We start from the raw sequence: 20580 nt of genomic DNA, 5'->3' as shown, positions 1-20580 counted from the left end.
CACCTTTTATCTTGAATCTCAAAACATTACAACCAGAACTCTGTTTTCTACCATTTACAAAGTTCTCCATCATAGTCACCTCAGACTATCCTGCAACCCCCCAACATCAGAGAGTTTCTTAACATGTTTCCACAAAACTTCCACAAAGGGCACCACCTTTTATCTTGAATCTCAAAACATTACAACCAGAACTCTGTTTTCTACCATTTACAAAGTTCTCCATCATAGTCACCTCAGACTATCCTGCAACCCCCCAACATCAGAGAGTTTCTTAACATGTTTCCACAAAACTTCCACAAAGGGCACCACCTTTTATCTTGAATCTCAAAACATTACAACCAGAACTCTGCTTTCTACCATCTACAAAGTCCTCCATCATAGCCACCTCAGACTATTCTGCAGCTCCCCAACATCAGAGAGCTTCTTAACATGTTTCCAAAAAACTTCCACAAAATGATCTGACCTTAGTCAAGTAGCCTCTAATTTATCTTTGCATAAGCAACCACCTCAACCAATTTGCCACCACCTAATCCCAATATCTCCTTTATAGGTACTTTAAAAGAAGTTGCAAGGACATCCTTTAATTAAAGTTTCCTCAGCTCTTTCTTGCAGATGTGTCTTTAAACATCACTTCTGGCCACATTATTTTCTAAGCTCGCAGCGTTTCTTCACACATTACAAACTGCCTCCACCAATCTTCAATTTTCTAATCCCCATTTTTAGCTTCTTTCCACATCCTTCAACACAGTTTCAAGCATGCCCTCTGATCAAGGCTTCTGTTCCGGCCATACTATTTTCTCAACCTCATAACATTTCCTTTCACATAAACCAAACCAACCGCCTGAACCAACCTTCCATCACCTAATCCCTAACTGAAGTGAATACTCTTCCAAGGCCCTCAACTAACATCACTTCATCCCTTGTTCAAGGCTTCCTCAGACTCTGCTGCACATACATCTTGATTGCTCACCACCTTGACCAGAAAATTTCTGGTCACAATATTTTGTTTCGCAATTTTCCTTCTGAATCTCGCAAGCGTGCACTCCGTAGGTGCATCGGCACTTTGTTCATACCATGTTACAATCTCCACGACAGGAACCTGTATTACAGTGGTCATCTCCATCAAAAATGCTTAGGTGATGTTCACTGTTCCATCTTAAATCGCCTAGTATTACAATGGATATTTGCAAAAACTTTCTTATTTACAAATATTACAAACTGTGAGATCACTCAGCTTATTAATGGTCAGAAATTGTTTCAGAAAGCATCAATCGATTCAATTAGAAAGTGCAACAAGATGCTGTCGGCACACTGCAAATACAGACTTTCAATTAATACGACAAATAGTGCTCTGATTAATATGGCACATTCTTTGACCATGTCCATGCATTGTGTAGGTTCAATTAATCATCCTACTTTTCCATATAATTTTTACATATACATACTTGATAACTTTCCTAGTGCCATCTACTTCTATAAAATGCCTTTCCGGGTATCACATATAGAATCTCTTTCTAGATATCCAAGCATAAAGGGGAAAAGAATGTAATAAATAGAGAATGAAAAACTACAAAAGCAAATTGGAAGACCCAAATTTTTTGTTCTTCTCGATACTTATATATCAACTTTATGAATGATCAGCCCCTTAATTGTCAATGAAGCAATGAGATAATAACTTACACCAATTACTAATGCAAATGAATGCAAAAATTTCTCAAGCTGTTATAACTTGATAAACTTTTAAACCAAATAATATGCTAGGTAGCCAAGTGTATTTAGGCTGTAACCTATCCTATCCTGTGATATCAGCCCCTTAATTGTCAATGAAGCAATGAGAAAATAACTTACACCAATTACTAATGCAAATGAATGCAAAAATTTCTCAAGCTGTTATAACTTGATAAACTTTTAAACCAAATAATATGCTAGGTAGCCAAGTGTATTTAGGCTGTAACCTATCCTATCCTGTGATGAGCCGATCATACCGATAGATATGGTATTGCAAAAAGCAGAGTATCCGAAAGAACTAAAAAGCAAAACTGATGAAGTGTGGGTTCTTGTATAGGTTGAGAACAGAAAAACCCAAAGGCAAGGTTTCGACAAAGTGACAAGAAAGTAGAATTGAAGATCCAGAGTAAAGACTGACATGTAGGTGAAATTTCCAGAAGCCTAACAAAACTTATTGTTGATGGGCAGCAACACAATAAAATCACTCAAGGACAGAACTGCCTGATACCTTTGAATGCTGAAAGCACAGCCCTCGCGATTTCACCATGTATAAGCTGTAAGTAATTCTTTGAATATGATAAGAATGCGATGTCATGGCTCGGAATATTAACAGATGTCTGCCTCCATCCAATCAATATGCAAGTTTAGCAAATACCTTTCTACAATACAAATAAGAAAAACTAGATCTTGCATGTCAATGGAGGGCATTTGTCATTCCTAGGTAAAAGAACTGTAACGCTTCTTGTCATGAGAACATCACAAAATCTTATCTATAGAGACCTCTCCAAGCATGCATGAAAAAAATTAGAAGTAATTGTTGACTATCTACACACAGAACTCAAAATAACAATACAGAGGCTAGTCCACATACCACTAATTTCTAGAAGTAAAATAAATATTGCTATTGAATATATACAAATGATAGCCGTTCTCACCCCTTCTCTTCCCAGGATTCCTCCAGTTCATTCTTTATGAAAGTTTTATACCACAGTAAAGAAAGAAACTGAACTCAATGAAAACATGGAGAAAGGAGAGGATTTTATAAACAAAAAGAAAAAGTAAAAAAAAAAAAACATTATTCCAAATGTTCTCTATACGGCTATACCTTTCAACAAAACAAAAATCTAACTTACTATGATCAATTACTAAAAGTAGCCCAGTCTGAACACCAAGTTTAAGTTAAGTTTTTTTCTTTTTCTGAAGGAAGCCTTTGATCAGCTGCTCCCCATCGACCTAAGCACCTCAAGCTTCGATTTTATCTGCTCACGAACAAGCTCCACCCGCTTCAAGTAGACCTCCAGCTCCAGAATCTGCTGCTTTCTCCACTTCTCGTCCGCTTGCACTGCACCTGAGCCGCCCGCAATGTTCAGCAGAAGGGGATTCAGCGGCGCTCCCGCATCACCAGCCCCAACGGGCGCGCACGGCCCTCCCATCGCATACTGAAGCAGCTCCTTGAACAAGGGGGAGAGGCAGCTCTTCACCGTCTGCTCGATAAGATTGGCATTCGGGATCGGAGCCGACGAACAGGGTGTGTGATTTAGCACGGGGATGGAGACCACCGGAGTGGGCATAGGCACATCCATCTCCGGCGCACCTTCCGATCTCCTTCTGGACCGCCTCCGGGGCCTTGAGATCATATGATCAGAGCTAAGCGATACGTCCTCGGCGATTTCGACGGGGACAAGATTGCTGCTTTCTTGAAGTTGGGGGTTGGGCGCATTGCCGGAGTCCCGGCTGCGGGTCCGCTTGAAGCTGGGGCTCCAGATCTTGCGGGCGATCTCGAAGGTGGCCTTGTCGTGAGGGCTCTTGAAGACGAATTCCTTCCCGGACCCCATCCGGTTCACCATGTTGCGGTACTTCTTCTTGAGGCGGCGGAGCTTCTCCACCAGTTGGTTCTTGTTGAAATCCACCTGAAGGCGGTTCTTGATCTGATCGTAGAAGGGCCCTGTGTCGTGCTGGTAGTTGGCGTGCGTCGTCCCCCGCTGCGATGTGAACTCCAAAAACCCTTGCAGAATCGCGATCTCGTCCGCGTCCGTCCATAGCTTCTGGAACAAACGCCGAGACTCGTCGTGCGCCGCCGCCAGGCGCTTCCTCTCCTCCCCCGGCAGCAACATCCTCTGCCGCTTGCCATCGGGAGAGGCCACGAAGGCGACGCTCCCGCCGCCGCCGTTCTGGGGGATGGGAACGGAGGCGGAAGGATAGGGGCTAGGATTGGATACGGAGGACAAGGAGTGGGGTAGTTGCTGGTCCGCCAGGGGGGCAGCGGGAGGCGGAGGGGGAGGAAGCGCCAGCGCGCGGCCTTCGGCCGCGGCGTCGTCGTCGTACTCCTCGTCGGTGTCAGCGCCGTCATCGGAGTCGTCGTCGTCATACTCCTCGTAGACGGCGGCGCCACGCTCGTCGTCTTCAGCGGTGGAAGCCATCGTCGTCGTGGCGATCTCGGCTTCCCGAAGAAGAGAGAGGGGGGTATTGGGAACCAAATTGGGTTAGGGTTTGTGGGGATTGGGTGCGATTTATTTGGGAATTAGGGTGAGGGTGAGGGTTAGGGTTAGGGTTAGAGTTGGAGTGGTTGGAGGGCTGCGGGGTGGTTGGATAAATTTGGAATTCCATGGAGTCTGGGAATTGACGTGCAATAGAACGGCAGCCGTTTGATGGGAATCCGATGGTCCTGATGGGGAGTAGGTTGAGCTGCACCTGGTGGATCGAGCGTACCTAATAACGGGATAAGAAGAAGGCAACGAATCTGGTGGGCGAACGAACGGACGGGAGTGGGGTTCGACATCCGGAAGTGATCTGGATCGTTGAATCGGTCCACAAGGTGTTTGACCAGAAGCCTCCATTCGAACGGCTGAGCCTGTTTAGACCGGACCGGACGGAACCGGACCGGTCCGGTCTAAGACTTCGAATCTCAAGTCCGGTGTGAACGGTTGAGGCAAGTTAGTATATAACTATAAATAATGTCAATTTCTTATTATTGTTAGTGTTGACATTCATATCGATGCTAAATCTATGGGCACAATCCACTGAATAGAAGATAAAATCTGCTTTCCTTTTGAAATTATCTTCCCTGCACAACTAGTATATGTGGTGGGCATCACTTACATGTACCTCTTCTAGAGGCTTTAATAGGAGGTTTGACACTTTTGAGTACATAGAAAACCATACAACTTTTGTTGGAAGAAGAATTATACCTGTACATTGCACTTCATTGACTAGAAGTTTACTTATGGAGTTGTTGTTTTAAGGATATATTTTTTTACCCAAAAAAAGGATATATTTTGGAAGAATTAGATTTGCGAGAAGCTATGTTGAAGCTAAGAACTATGTTCCCAAATCGACATTTACAAGCGATCGGCAACTCTGCTGCATCTCTCGACAAGTAATCTCCGGTCCGCATCGGCGTATTCGTGACTTACCCGCAACTACTATTCTAAATCAAAATTTCGTATGCTCGCCTAGAAAATTTCACTTCAAGATTAGGTGCATGATTTTTAACTTGTTGACATAGGCACAACACGACATTGTCAAGGGATGGCTATGGTTTTATTGAGTTTCCATAATTTATACCATAAATTTCTTTTCACCTCCATTTTAACAATTATGACATATGTCTTAGTCTTCCAGTCTCACGTGCAATGGACCAGCCTAGTTAGGTTGTTTGCATTCTATATGGCAGAAGAATTTCTCATGCAAGGCAGCAATACAAAAACCCATGTAAAGGATGAGAAGACTCTTGAGATTCGTTGACTACACTTCCCTATCACCACGTCCTGACGCTGACACATCTCCAACTACGCACTTTTATAATAAATGCTGCGTTTTTGTGGTCAAGGAGATGGGATAGCTACACTTTGATCTTTGTTAGCGTTTGAAAAGAACTTTTCAATCTCTCATTAAGAGAAGCAAACATCTCTCATTGGTCACTGGTTGGCCAAATGGCAATGGTGCCCAATGTTCATTGGCTTTCACTTACCGATTCAAACATTTGGAGGTTAGTTGGTATGGGTTAACTGATTTGGTCGTTGAACTTACCGATTCAACCGACCAATAGCATGCAATATTTCACCGCATGTCTCGCGTTAAATAGAATTGCAATCTTAATGTTGACATTGAGATGCGATGAAGCAAGGATGGGGGATGTATCTTTCGAATGAGAAAGATTCACCTTCTTCTGCACGAACCCATTGTTGAATCGTACAATGATCACTTCGAGATCTATGCTAAAGATAGATCTTCGGAATGCCATAAGAGGTGCAATCTAATGGACAACATCGTCAAAGTAAACCAATCAATTTTTTGCGTGAAAGATACAACTTGAACCCAGTTGCAAGTGTGGTCCCAACACTTGTCGAGGAGGTTTCAAACACGGTTAATATGTTTATCATTAAAAAAATTGAATTTTGCTTGGTACCAAAAAAAAAAAAAGAATTTTGCTGCCGGTCTAAATTCTACCACTCATTTTTCCTATGATGCCACGTCAAGGTTGCTTCATGTCCATACATTTACATTCCCAAAAGAGAAGTCATGCTTGGTATGTCACCATGCTTGAAAACTGTAGGAGGTGTTTAAAGGGCAACATGAAGGGCAAATTCAATATTTTTTTATTTTTTGTACACCGGCACCTCACACTAAATGTAGATGAATACAATCAAGAAAATCAGAAAAAAGAAGCTGACCCAGCGGGTGAGGAACATCCGCCTGGTTTCTCCAGATAAAATCCCCGGCGTGCTGTGCCGCGTAAGATGCCCCCAGTCAGCAGCTTAGTGGGCTTCCCAATACACATGCGTGGCTCTGAAGGATCTGCAGTCCCTAGCCATCCGTCGAATATCGCAGAGTACAGAGTGTCCACTCGATTTGGAGGGCCGCCCACAAATCCTCCCTACCGCCGCAACCGAGTCACCCTCCACATGTACATACTCCGTCCCCATAGCACTCCTCATGAAGGAAATCCCTTCCCACGCTGCCTGCAGCTCCGCTCTAGTGATAGAGGTGTCGAAGATCCGTCGACTACTGGCCGCCCCAAACCTAGAATGGTATCCTTGATGATGAAGCCCACACCACCCCCTTGTCTTGCTCAGCAGCACTGCCATCGAAATTCATCTTGAGGAAGCAGAGGATGGGGGCTCCTAGGAAACATAAACGAACTTGGTCGCTAAATCAGTCGGATGGGAGACCTAGACGTCCCTAGCCGTCTCAGGAGAACTAGATGTAGCACTGCTGGTAAACTCCGACACATGGAGTAGGGCTAGGCCGCCACCACTCTTGGATGTAACTATCTATCCTTGAAGACTCGGACGTTTCTATCCAGCCAAGTATGGTATGCGAGAAAGGCACACCGAGTTCCCCACTCCACCAAGTCAGGCCTCCTCACAGACGCCTGTAGCTGCAGGAGAAACACCTTCATCGGGGACCTGAAGAAAAACTATAGTCGTGCTTCTGGCAACTTTAATGACATTTTATATGTCAAATACTAACCTTAGCCCAGCCCAAGAAAGCCCATATTGCTTCATGAATAAAGTTGGTTCCCCCTTCCTTTTTTTTGAGATTTTTTTGCATGGATATCCTTCTACATATCAAATTTTGCATGAATACCCTCCTAAAATTGATGTTTATATGTATACCATCGTAAAACATTTGTTTTCTTATTCTATCCTTTTTTTATTCTTATTTTTGCATATGTACTCACGCTATCTAATATTATTAAAAAATCAATAATTTTAATTAAAAATAACTAAAATATCCTTAATAATTAGATATGTAAAAAGAAATATTTATAAGACGATTGTAATGGAGAACAAAAAAGTAATTTCAAATTTTTTTATTTTTAATTAAAATAAATATGGTTTTTATTAATGATGTTAGAAGAACTGTTGTATTATGAGCATTTGTGCAAAAAAAAAAAAGTTTTATGAGGTACATAAATAAATATAAATTTTAAGAATGTATTTAGACAAATTTGATTTTTTAGAAGGACATTAATAATTTTTCTTTTCTTTTTATGGTGGAGAAGCAGCCTCAAATAGGAGAGTACATTTTTCTCACGACTCTCGATGCATGATCCGATGGTTCGTGCTGCAATCGACCGTTAAATATTCCAATAACCATCCAACCCGACCTTCTTCAATTGGTCCAAGCCTGCAAGGCTGTGGTGGGTCTACTTGAACTCAATCTGACCATCCAATTATTTTGATCTCAGGAAGTATAAAGCCAAATTTTAGCTCGGACCACCTTCGTCTGGACCAATCAGCCACCAGAAATGTTACGGATTGACTCAGTCTGGGTCTCAGGCCATGGTCAGAACAAGCTGAGATGTGTGAAGGTCCAATCATGGGGAGGTGCAAACTGACCTGGTGGTGAGAGAAGCCAACCCGCCCTTTCAAATTTCAAAATTCTAGATATCCGACCGTTGGCTCTATCTCTCTCTCTCTCTTGTGAGAAGCGTGAGCCCTACTGAAACTAGAGCGCCTCCCCTCCCGAGTAAGAGAAGGAAATATAGAAGTAAAGGATCGAAATAGGGTTGGCATTTTGATGGTTTTGTAGAGGAACCGTGATCCCTTGTCGCGAGACTGCAGCATGAGGCGGCATGGATGGCAACGACCTCTTCATCCTCTTCAGGTTTCAATCCTCCTCCTGAATCGTAGTCCATCCTCTGCTGTTTCCCTGCAATATGTTCATGCAGTACTTGAACTTCAATTGTTTTCACCTCCTGAAATCTTGGTTTTGGGACATCAAGAGTTCTTCTTTTCTTTTCTTTTCTTTTCTTTTTTTTAAAAAAATGATGTCAGCTTTGTTTTAAGGTGCCAAATTTATAGGATTAGTGAAGGAATTGATCTTCCATATGAATTTCTATGAAAAATTCCATTGCTTTGGTCTAGTCCCCTTCAGTTTTGAAGCTAATATTTTGTTTTATTAAAACTGTTGTCAACTACTTGCAATAGAACAAAGCTATCATATTAAGGACAATTTTCACCTTTCATATGAACTCATTTGTTAAACTACTCCCTTTTTCTTTTTCTTTTTTAAATTAAAAAAACAAAATCTTTTAAATCTGTTGAAACTTAAAGCTTGGGAAATGCATTAGCTGCCATTCCAATACTCCTCTTTGGTTTTGGAACGCTACTCTGCTGCATCAATTGATTTGAGCGGCAATGCTTGGAAATTTACAGGACTGACATGACAAGATGAATTTTTTGAGAACTTTTATTTATGATTATTTTAAAATGTTCGATCCATATGCTAGATTCAAGCTTCCCTAGATCTCAAAATCCTCCACTTGTTTGAGCAACATTAAATTTGTGCAACTTACATCACAATCCTCCAATTTTGCCTCAGAATTCTTGTAACTAATCATTGCAGTTTGTCGGCATGGCGGTATTCAGCTTCCTGGTTGTTTCTTTCTATGTGTTCCTTGGACCTTTTCTTGGGAACAGAATTGTGGAGAACACATTACTCACACTGTTTTCCTTCACGGTAAGATAAAGCCCTAATTTAGTAAGATCTTTGTTCTTTTAGAGGATTGCAATCATTAAATTATCTGAATTCTCCTCTTCCAGGCATTTTCAGTAGCTTTGCTATATATAAGGTGCACTGCAATTGATCCATCTGATAGAACGAACGCCAAAAAGAGAAAAGGGACCAAAACCAGAGGGCTGCCAAAGTTGAATTACAAGTATATTTTATGTCAGGTTGTGGTGAGATTTTTCAGGAGGATGGAGAACAGAATCCTTAAATGTTGTATCAGAAGGAAGTATTTGGATCCATGGAATAGTAGAACACAGATGGAGCCCCTTCTGCCATTCCCTTTTGTCGTGATGGATGATGCAGTTGCACCTCATCTGAAAGATGATGACATCACATTTTGCGCTCTTTGTGATTTTGAGGTTACTCGCATGCCTTTTATGTGCTAATTGCAACCACTAGGATGCCAGAAAGTGAAAAAAAAAATGAGAATTTTGCTGGGATGTTGAAAGCATGAACAAGAGTATTTAATCCTTTTTTAGATAAAAAGTAAATGATCTTACAGTTTGTTAAGCTTTTCTTCTTTTTACAGGTTAAAATGCACAGCAAGCACTGCAGGAGTTGTGATCGGTGTGTCGATGGATTCGATCACCATTGCAGGGTGAGAATCGAAGGACTTCTACTTCAAAATAATACATGTTATATGACTCTATTAACCAGCGATGTGTGGAATAGCTTTACAAGTTGCTCTCTTGCAGTGGTTAAACAACTGCATTGGAAAAAGGAACTACACTACCTTCATCCTTCTAATGGTTTTCACCTTATTAATGGCGAGTACTCACTTTAGCTGCTTTTTGTTCCCCAAGTTGTAATTGCATATTCTAGTTGAGAACTTTAAAGATTTTTGTTTTGCTCTTACATTAATTTTCATATTTTACCAGCCTAAATGCTTTGTTTTTGTTTCATCAGTTAAAACACTATTCTTAGTATAAATTTCTCTCTCCGCAGCTTATTCTAGAAGCAGGAACTGCGGTTGCCATTTTCATTCGATGCTTTGCAGGCAGCAAAGGGATTGCGCAGGAAACAAAACAGAAACTCCACATTGAGTTTCCTAAAGGAGTTCTTGCGACAATATCAGTAATTCTTACTAATATACTTGAGCTACTCTAATTCAGTGTAGAAATTTGAAAATAGCTAATTGCTTTCTAGTTCTCAAACTTGCCCCCATTCTTTCAAATTTCTGCAGATATTATTGGCCATATTGACAGCATATGCCACAGCAGCACTAGGGCAGCTTTTTTTCTTTCATGTTGTTCTCATTAGAAAGGTACATTTATATGAACAAAATCAAGAAAAAGGCTTCATTATTGTGTTCTCTGCTTTAATTTCATGAGTCTGAAACAAGTATTAGCAAAATTTGGTCGAACTAACCCTCATCCTTTAATCTCTCTTCCATGAAAGTGAAGATAATTCAATCAGCAAGGAAATGACAATCTGAACAACTAGTTAGCGTCTGCCTCAAAATTCCAAATATTAGCTGATGTCTGCGATGCAAATCATGCCCCATGTACCAAAATATGCAAACAGATCTTTCTTTGGTTTGTTGGGGGGCTTAAATCAAAAGAATTTACTTAGCAGAGACAAAATTTGCCGACTGCAAGATTAGAACTTTTTGTTGTGTATTTTGTTTTAGTATGGTGAAACAATCTATTAATAAGATAGAAATGAAAAGCAAGCAAAAGATGAACTTGAAGCTTGCAGAGAAATCAGGGAAATGTCAAATTGAAATAAGATGGAAAGCAAGGATTAGTCATTATTTGATTTGCCTTTTGTTTCCCCATTGTGCTTAATCTTCATTCCAACACTTAATGCAGGGAATGAGAACATATGATTACATCCTGGCAATGAGAGAACAAAACCAGTCATTAGACCCATTCGAGGATTCAGATTCATCCTCTGATGAAAGCATCGACTTCGACTCCCCAGAAAGACCAACCTTCCTCTCCCGATTGCTCTGCAGAAGGCATGAACCCAATCAAGTAAGTTTCATCAAGTACTAATCTTTTATTGTAAATAATACGTCAGCTCCATCTGTCTAAAATAAAAAAAATTGACATTCTTTGCAGAGCACTCGAAGGCTGTCAATAAGAATTGACAAAGAATCTAATTCGGCCTCTTCAAACAAGAAGGCTGAATTCCACATTGACCCATGGAAACTGATTAAGATGAGTAAGGAGAAGGCCCTGATAGCAGCAGAGAGAGCAAGGGAAAGAATTAGACAGAAGCTGCCATCAACAGAGCCGACATTAAAACCGCTGCCACTGGAGATAAAGCAGGGGCCTCTGATGAACCCAGAGAGGAAAAAGGTGGCAGTACCAAGTGAAATAACGCCAGTGGCTCCAAAGCATTGGTTCCCAGGTTCACCCAGTGGGCGGTTCTCAAGTCCAAGGAGGAGGTTTTCGGGTTCTCCTTCTCCAAGACCTCAGAAATACAGAAGCAATTTTGATCTGAAACTGACAGAGGTGTCGAGGGAACTTGAGACATACATCTCCAGACAGGTGCTATGTACTGTTTTGAAACAGGGTGAGGAGAATGAAGATTCACCGAAATAGTTGATCTAGTCTGAATCAAGTTATTTTTTTGTGTACTTAATCTTGGCTTTTGGCTTCTTTCATTCTTGCACTACATTTTGTCTTAAGTTTCTCAGCCTTTGAGAAAGGTTGGCTTGTATCCTTGTTCAAAAATTCTCATTTACTTTAAGCTTGTTTGAGGGAATACAGATCAAAGTGAAACTGAATATATTTAATATGACTGCACTCAGAAAATTATATTGATGTATCAAGGGAAAATTCAGAAAGTGAATTTATTGAATACCACCATATCAAGCATGAATTCTGTTGCCCTTTCTAATTTTAAGGGTACTGAATATTAGTCGGTAATTTGTCGAACTTACAATTCTCCTTGAAACATCCATTCCATTCTTTTGGTGGGACAAAAATCTATTCTTTTGTCCTACCAAAAAGCAATGATCTATTTTCAAATTTGCATATCTACTTCCACAAGTTTCTGTAGAAACTGGCAAAACTTGAAAATACTGGATTTCTCATAATTAAGCTGATTTTTTTAATGATCCAAAGCTGAAGATTTTTTTTTTTTTTTTTGATGATAAATCCAAAGCTGAAGACAAACTCACACTAGGCTTTATGTTTGTGCAAGCACGTTGAACCAATTTTCAGATACAACCATCTGATAACTAACATTCTCAAAAACCCTGCCGATAACTAGTGGAAACCATGGTGCCACCAATGAGGCACACCAAGATGCCCCTTTCCCTGCTGCCGAGGCAAGGGCTTTAACAACTACTGGAATTCATGGTTCAAGAATTTGATCATCTAGGTTGTGTGTGTGTGTGTGTGTGTGTGTGTGAGAGAGAGAGAGAGAGAGAGAGAGAGATGTATGCAAGAATGCAACAAAAATATTTAAAATTGTAAGAGAAATTGGCAAAAGCTCAATGTATTACCTTGCTCTCTCAAATCACTCTATATTTACATTGTAAGGAAGTAAATATATAAACAAATCCCCAGTACATAAAGTTTCAACTTTCATGGAAGACCTCATACTCTATTCAACTTATTTTGATAACAAAGCATTCTCAAATTCCTGCTGCATGTTAAACACAATAATATGTAAAGAGAAAAAATGACATGAATCAGATACGTTTAGACAAATGGACATTGTTCGATAAGAGGTATTTCCAATTTATATGCACCGGCAGACTCGAGTTACAATGATGTCAGCTTCATGAAACTGGAACCAGCCGAGCGGTCTGCATCAGATAGATGGGGTCTTAAATGGTTAGCAGCATAACAAACTGAGGTTCCATTTGGAACATCTCTGAGTGGCTCGCATGATTCTGGAGAAACCAAGTTTGAGTAGCCCTGAATGTATGAACACTGCCATGGAGGATCGGTTGTTACATTGAGGAAGACATTATACAAGCAAATGCTGCTGAAATTGTCACCCATAATACCCTCCAGAAGGCCAGCAATGCTGATATTGACTCCCACGATGTCTTTGATAGTGATCCTATTTATGATAGGAAGGGCATTCTCATCATACTTATCATCTGGATGCTCACCATACTGACCTGTGATCCTGATCGCTATCTTCACATCGGTCAGGGTCACGTCAGAGATGTATATGTTCCGAACATACCCACCACGTCCTGGAGATGTTTTCAGTCTGATGCCATGCAAGGAATTAAAGATGTGAATGCCCTCTGCCTGGACTTCTGATATGCCACCTGACATCTCACTTCCAAAGGCAATGCCTGCTCCTGACCTTGTTTCCCCTGCAAGTCCGCGGATGCTGATGTTGGAGCTAGGATGAGCAAAGGAGATGCCATACTCATCCCACCCGCTCTTGATGACAATGAGATCATCACCTGTGCTGATATAACAATCTTCGATGCAGACGTTGGTGGACGAGTCTGGATGCATTTGGAGAAAGTATTAGCAAGTATTGAGGCAAGGAGACTTTCACTCAGTTTCAGATGAGGGTAAGTATAATGTTAATGGAAATGGCTAAATCATGAGGTTGATAGAAGAATATAAGACATATTTTGTTCTTACTTACATAGAATTTTGTAAGGATCTCCAGTCAAAAACTAAATGGAGCTGTGTAAAGTTAAATTTTCTGGAACTTGCAAAAGCCATTATTAGGTATCTCGAGACCACATGTTCTAAAATTTACCCACAAGAAAGGGAGAAATCATCATAAGCATTAAGCCATAAGGTTTCCTGTAGTGCTGAGTTCAAGCTATGAGGCCCTACAGTGTTCCATTCTCAGATGATTTACACAGTTAAAGAAGCATGCCTTGCTTAAAAATTGGGGTTTGGCAAGAGATTTAGTCATCCAAGAATGCTCACAGAAATAAAATGTTGGAGTTAGAAACTCAAACTGTTTATGAGTGCTATGCACCAGTTGCAATTTCTGATAGTTCATTCCGACTGTCAATGATAAGCCACCAGGAGAATTGAAAGTAATCTTTCTTAGCATCAGAAATAAAACCAGCAATTGTTTTTATACGTTACAAAATCCCTCAAAAGAGCCTCTGCAAATGATGCTTTAATGTTGATTGCCCATCCTAGCTTCTCTACACTGTCAGGATTTCTCAAACAATATAAGATATCATGGATTTTGTTTTCTGAAAATCTGAAAATTATAGAGAATGGGAAATAAATGTGTTCTCAGAATCAGCTATCCTGATTTGATTCTTCTACATACAGTTTCAGTCTAGGTATATTTTTTTTATCCCTTCTATTGCGAAAATGAAGAAGAAGAAAAGTAGCTCTTGAATCAGAAGTAAATATGGTTTCTTGGACCAGGTTTGTATGATTCAAGCTGCTTGCCATCTAGAGGTTTCAGAAGCAATCATCAGGTATGTTTTCTTAAGGCACTAAGTATACATAGTAACGTACATTCAAGCAGTTGATAGCAATGTTAAATCAAACCTACAGTATGTGCAAAGCACAGTAACTGGGAAACCAAGAATCATCATGAACATAATTATCCTTTTTTTCCTTCCATTCTGCATGCATTTGTGTGAAAAAAAATGAGATTTATGATACTCCAAGGATCATCATCTGCATATCACATTTGTATATAATTCAGTCATGTTTTAAAATTGTTGAGGTTTATTCTTATGAACCTTCACTCTAAGGTAAGATGAGTTCTTGTTTATTTCTAAAGCCAAGCAGCTTTTATGCAACTGATATCAGTGAGCCATATTTACATGCAGCATCAAACTTACAGCCGCTTCAACCAAACAGAGATTTTTTTGTTTTTTAAGCTAGCAGAATAACAATCTTTGATTCATATTTCTGGATTGTGGAACTACTTGCATTTAAACCAATCATTTCATTTCTTTAATGCTTACCGAATTTCTGTTCAACACTATCTTAAATATGTAATTAGTTTGGTCGCTAGAACTGGAACAATTAGGTTGCAAACATTAATACAAATATATCATTCTCCTACTCCATGGACCCATTCAAAATTGGATTTCTAAGCAGGTGATTCACTTATTTTATTCAGCTTAGAGCACAAATGGAAGTATTGCAACCAGGTCAATGAAATGCTAACCTAATAATCATTTTGAAGTTTGCATAACTGATTATGAAGAATTCCATATATGTCATCTCAAGATAAGTATTTTATTTTACAAACAATTCATAAAACAATATAAATAACCCTAGTATCACTATTAAGGTCAGTGCAATTCTCATTCAAAGATAAATTCTCCAAAATGGAAGTGTCCAAAACCCAGCACAATGAAACAAAGAAGAAGCTAATGGAAAATAATTTACTATAAGAGCATGGTATGCTATCAGATGTTTGGCAGGGGTAAATCCTTTTTATAATATCTTTTTTTCTTTTTGGACATTGGTTAATGGATATAGATCAACAAAATTTCTGGTAGAATGTCTAGTATTGATGGTAAAGCATTTGTCTTCCTTGATTACGCGAGGAAGGTTTGCAAATAAATGAAGTCATAAGGCATCACAAGAAATTCAAGCATATAAAATTGTTTGGCTTACCTGGATCAATCCCATCAGTGTTTGGTGAATCGAGCGGCGCAAGGATTGTGACATTCTGGACGAGCACTTGGCTGTTCATCCAGCAAAAACAGTCTCAAGTCTGCCCTAGCACATTAAACTCCACTCGTGCATCAATTTATAGAGCTAACAAGAGAGGCAATAAATCCTAGGAGGGACAAACCTGCAGTAAATGGGGTGGATAGCCCAAAATGGTGAATTTTTGAATGTTAAATTTGAGATAACCACCTCGGTTGAGTACATCAGCTCAATAAGATGGGGCCGCGTATAATTTAGAGTGTGGTTCTGAAACCAGTCCCACCAAACAATGCCTTGTCCATCAATGGTCCCATTGTCACCTGGAAATTCAAAATTGATATCGCAAATTATTCTTGGAGGGGCTCAAGTGTCTGCTTCTTGAGCTAGAATTCAATTTATGTGCAAAAAATAGTGATGCATTGATTTAGCCACTAAAAAGATAGAAAAGAAAATTGCATGCCAGCATTCCATTATCGAAAATAACGCCATAACCGCTAAGATCTCTCGCCGACAAAACTTACAAGGAAGAGGAACTCTTGGGGATCATGCTGCTAAGATTTACTAACCTGTTATTATTACATCTGTCAGATTGGATCCATGAATGAGGCTTTGATGCCTTCCACCAGGTAGCTCCCTACCTCGCCCATAAGAAGGTAATGGATCTATGACTGGCCACTCGGATGAATCCTGAAAAGGCTCTTAGGTTAGGATACTCGTTCACTCTTGAAATCAGTTAATTTATTCAGCGCAGTCAGTCCCCATGATTTCGTGTTACGAGTCAAATAACTCTACATCATAATGTCTTTATTGTGTAAAGTAGATCATGAAGAATAATACAGTTTAACATGACTATATAGATAACATTTAGCAGAAGAAAACAATATGCAAAGATGAACAAAGTGAATCCTTATAAGATTGTATCCACTAGTGTAGAAATCTCAATCTAGGGATGAAAATAGCAACTCCTGCGAGCTTTTCCCTTTTAAGCATAGACATAAGAAAGTTTATCTACTGAAACTAGTCAACAAGAATACAAAGAAATATAGCTAGCCACCCAAAAACAGATAGGTTTCTGAAAAATTACAATCGAACAAAGTTTTGTGCAGTTAATTTATCCTTATAAAACAGTACCCACTAAGCAGCCATTTTCATCAGTTCAACCCAATTACGAAATACATATTTGCCCGCTTTTCTTGGACTGATCATCACAAAGAGCGCAAAGGATACAGTAGATATAGCCTGAAACATTGGAACTCACCATGGATCCAATTATTTCAGCATCATTGTCCAAGGACAGAGTGAGATGGCTGATGAGACTAAAACTCCCCGTCAACCACCTTCCAGCAGGCACAAAGAGCTGCGCCCCACCCTTATCGGCAAATGAATGAAGATAGAAGATAGCATTCTGAAATGCTTTAGTGTTAAGAGTGACACCATCTCCAACAGCACCGAACTCGGTGATCGTGACGCTGTGCGGCCGGAACGTTCTCGACCCCATCTGCTTGCAATATGAGCTGGATGCTGCAGCCCATGGGGACTCACTGATTGTTGCAAGAACCAAAAGCACTCCCAGCAACTGTGTCAAAGATTCAACTAGAGTTAGTGATAGAAATCAAATGTTCTCAACAACATTCATTCGGATCCAACAGCTGGGACAAGAACGTCCACTTAAGAAGAAATTACTCTGAAGTGCACTTATGAATTGAGATCTAAGATGATGGGTTTCGGAAAATCGAATAAGAAAATGAAACAAAACAATGCTGCAGAAATGCACCTAGAAGAATGAGATCTGGCCATGGGCCTCAGAGTGATTGCGCATCTAATGAGGGCTAGTTTCAAACATAACTTATCAGCTTCTTATTTTGAGTAATTGTTTTATCTCAAGAAATGAAATGGAGTAGACAGATGAAATAAAAGCATATGAAGGAGACAGTAAATGAAGATTCACCAAGATCCCCAGAAATACCAAGCCCTGATGACTGGAATAGAACCCAAAATAAAGTCATGATGAACACCAGTTGAAGAAAACTCAAAACTACATGAGGTCAAAAGAAATTTTACTGCTACATAAATCTAAACATTCAGAGTTCATTTTCGCAATGCCAAACTATATAGACTGAAGAAGAAGGTGGCATTTGAAGGGGAAAAAAAGAATTCCTCCTCCGCTTTAATCCATGGGTGAGTGACATAAATCCACTGGAATCTCTCCTTTTATTGGAAAGAACAAACAACTTCAACTTTATGACAAACAGATCCTAAGATTTGGAACCACATTACAGTACCAAAAGAAATGATCTTAAAATAAATAAACAAACAAATCAATAAAGAAGAGAGCAGCAGCAATCAAGACCACTTACAACTTTAGATCTCCTCATATGAGCAAAAGCTCTGTTTCTTCCCCCCCTACGAACCAGAAGACAAAATCCACCACCACCAGCTACCAACTCCTTCTTATCCCAGAGTCTTAAAATAAACCAACCAAAGACTCAACACCCCCCCTCCTGTTCCAACCCTCAGAAACCTCTGGTGACCTCAAGCTAGACCACCATCAAGAGGAGCCCCCTGAGCCCCGCAAGCCAGTGATCGATGGGCCAACTCAGTCTTGGAGACCACCACCACCACCACCACCTACCCAAAGGAAAAGAAAGATATAAGAAATCATGACAGTGACAATTCTTGTCCTCTAAAAGAACAAGCAGTCCTTGGCCACCACCTTTTGTCCTCGACTGCTCAAAACCAGCCAGCCCTCCCTCTGTCCTCTTGACCAACCTCAAAACAACTGCCCAAATGGACCGAAACCATATGGTTTTGGTGGTTTTGTGGCAGAAAACTCCATGGGATCACAGGAGGGAAGGGGTGGAATGCTGCAGGGGATCTGGAAGGGCATTGGCTGCTGAGTCTTTTTATATAGAATCACATACAAACTCTCTCTCTCTCTCTCTCTCTCTCTCTCTCTCACCCCTTTTTCCCACGGTGAGGAACATATGTCATCTCATGCAAGGGGTGGTGGTCAGTTACGGTTTGAAAGATCTGTCGAAAAGAAACTCTGGGGGCAAAGAATTACACTGCAGTGAGATGAGAACTGAAAGGAAGTTGAGGGGTTGGGAGTTTCACAAGGTGGTGGCCTTTGGATTCCAATGCTGACCACAACAACCACGAGGAGACTTGCGAAAAGACTAAACGGCCCACTGCCTTTTTGCGTTCCCTTCTGGATTTCATGGCACCTATATAAAATTTATATTAACAGCCTTTATAATGATTTCAGAGTTCTCTTTATATGTTGTTTGTATGCACGCAATTGAGTTTCACAAAGCAGATATTAATTAACTGTTAATTTTATCACGACTCCTGCTTAATGATGTGAACAACAGCTGGTGTTATTTGTTTTCATCTGCTAAAAAATATAATTTTTTATTTGATAAACTTTGATGCGACAGAGTATATATTTTTCTTTTGCTATTATGCATTATTTTTCACTATGTCATCATTTCCATTCTCAAATAAATGCAGTTCAAGGTAAAATGAGGCAATTTAATGATCTTATGGGGAGTTAAGGCTTGCCATACATAGTCCAAAAGATCAAAATCAATAGAGTCATCACAAAATGTGGTTTCAAAAGAGGCTGGGCCCTCAATAAGTTTAATCGGGTTGCAAGTCTAACCGAGCCGATGTTGAAATTGATCGGCTTTGGATTATACTAGTTCAAGGTTAGGTAGCCTTATATTCATGATGTGCCAAAAACTCTTAGAAGAATGTATGAATGACACTCCTTCCGAGAGCATTAGTGAGAGAATGCTATAATTAGAATAAAAGTTCATTGAGATCTTGACCTCCTTGCTAGGTGGAGTCAAGCAACATCCACTTTAATAACATAAGACCGTATTTCGCACCATGCGCTTCTAATTGGAGCTTAGATCGAAGAAACATTTTGGTATTTGCTATGCATGTTGATAAAAACATTGACTGCCTGATATCTTGCAGTGTTACAACAGGAAACTACGATATACTGTCGGTAAACATTTATTTGATGGTCGAGACCAATTTTTTTTTTTTCAAGAGATCAAGTTTTGATCATTAAGCCTGGGTAATACAACCTTTTGTCGTAATCGAGTCGATGAAAGCATTCTTATCGATAAGAACAAATCTTCCCTTTGTGCCTAAGGATTTGACTTAGGTGCGTCTTAAATCTTCAATATGCATATCGAAGAAGAAATAATCGGTCTTCAAGCAACAATATTTTTACTGCTCGTTTGTATTCACAACAAAAAAATTCTCTAATTTCAAATCCTGTTTGCCATATCTTATAGTGGAATCCATCGAGGACTATTAAATTTAGGAACAAGCTTACAAAATTTTCACATCATATGAAACATCGACGACTATATATATTACATGGGTCCTAACCCTATCAAATATATAAAGTCGAGAAATAACTCTGCTTGTAAGGATAGATTCAACCCTGTGTCAACTTTCTTCGGAACCTAGCCTAACTAACACTTAGCTCATCAAACTTGTGCTTTCAATGGACTTGAGCAAGTCATCCAACTCTTTTGGTCATAAACTTGTCTTTTTATTTAGGCAATCGTCCGTTCCTTCTAATTCAAATTATATCCAAATCCATTAGCTTGTTCTAAGTTATGCTGAAGCTAGGCCAGTACTAGTTCCATATTAGAAAGACTAAGAAAGTGGATTATGAGTATTTGGGGAGATTAGCTTTGTCTTAACTTATAAGTCACTCTGGACTCAGCCAGACCAAAACACC

At 39.8% G+C, this 20580-nt stretch overlaps 3 protein-coding genes across 5 annotated transcripts; 1 reads left to right on the top strand and 2 right to left on the bottom strand.

Annotated features, from left to right (window-relative positions):
* Positions 1 to 2596: 2596 nt before the first annotated feature.
* Positions 2597 to 4286, bottom strand: LOC103720124 (putative transcription factor At3g04930). Its single transcript, XM_008809694.6, has one exon. The coding sequence runs from the start codon at positions 4146 to 4148 to the stop codon at positions 2943 to 2945; it is 1206 nt and encodes a 401-aa protein (XP_008807916.4). The 5' UTR covers positions 4149 to 4286; the 3' UTR covers positions 2597 to 2942.
* Positions 4287 to 8189: 3903 nt separating this feature from the next.
* On the top strand, positions 8190 to 11997 carry LOC103720140 (DHHC-type zinc finger family protein). Its single transcript, XM_017845935.4, has 9 exons — positions 8190 to 8340; positions 9082 to 9195; positions 9279 to 9605; positions 9776 to 9844; positions 9942 to 10013; positions 10192 to 10320; positions 10430 to 10510; positions 11058 to 11222; positions 11310 to 11997. The coding sequence occupies exons 1-9, from the start codon at positions 8299 to 8301 to the stop codon at positions 11793 to 11795; spliced, it is 1485 nt and encodes a 494-aa protein (XP_017701424.4). The 5' UTR covers positions 8190 to 8298; the 3' UTR covers positions 11796 to 11997.
* Positions 11998 to 12680: 683 nt separating this feature from the next.
* LOC103720123 (putative polygalacturonase) lies at positions 12681 to 19075 on the bottom strand. 3 transcript variants are annotated; one of them, XM_026809623.4, is made up of 7 exons: positions 18532 to 19063; positions 18176 to 18446; positions 17077 to 17394; positions 16385 to 16505; positions 15964 to 16138; positions 15783 to 15853; positions 12681 to 13672 (listed from the first exon to the last, which is right to left on the bottom strand). In XM_026809623.4, the coding sequence occupies exons 2-7, from the start codon at positions 18191 to 18193 to the stop codon at positions 12966 to 12968; spliced, it is 1410 nt and encodes a 469-aa protein (XP_026665424.1). In that variant the 5' UTR covers positions 18194 to 18446; positions 18532 to 19063; the 3' UTR covers positions 12681 to 12965. The 3 variants fall into 3 exon arrangements, with proteins under 3 accessions (XP_026665424.1, XP_089785427.1, XP_088573298.1); XM_089929301.1 differs by having other exon boundaries at positions 18176 to 19075; XM_088717172.2 differs by lacking the exons at positions 18176 to 18446; positions 18532 to 19063 and adding an exon at positions 17593 to 18163.
* Positions 19076 to 20580: the final 1505 nt, after the last annotated feature.

This window comes from Phoenix dactylifera, chromosome 2 (assembly GCF_051530095.1).
Source record: "Phoenix dactylifera cultivar Ajwa chromosome 2, Ajwa_hap1_PhDact_Kaust_v1.1, whole genome shotgun sequence".
NCBI lineage: Eukaryota > Viridiplantae > Streptophyta > Magnoliopsida > Arecales > Arecaceae > Phoenix > Phoenix dactylifera.
The sequence above is the reverse complement of the archived record's forward strand: the minus strand, read 5'-3'. Positions and strand labels throughout refer to the sequence as shown.

Coding starts and splice junctions, on each gene's coding strand:
- LOC103720124 (XM_008809694.6), bottom strand. CDS start 4,148: ATGGCTTCCACCGCTGAAGACGACGAGCGTGGCGCCGCCGTCTACGAG.
- LOC103720140 (XM_017845935.4), top strand. CDS start 8,299: ATGAGGCGGCATGGATGGCAACGACCTCTTCATCCTCTTCAG. Junction 8,341..9,081: donor GACCTCTTCATCCTCTTCAG/GTTTCAATCCTC, acceptor TAATCATTGCAG/TTTGTCGGCATGGCGGTATT. Junction 10,014..10,191: donor TGGTTTTCACCTTATTAATG/GCGAGTACTCAC, acceptor CTCTCTCCGCAG/CTTATTCTAGAAGCAGGAAC.
- LOC103720123 (XM_089929301.1), bottom strand. Junction 16,139..16,384: donor GACAGATGTAATAATAACAG/GTTAGTAAATCT, acceptor TTGAATTTCCAG/GTGACAATGGGACCATTGAT. Junction 13,673..15,782: donor CACTGATGGGATTGATCCAG/GTAAGCCAAACA, acceptor AAATGCATCCAG/ACTCGTCCACCAACGTCTGC.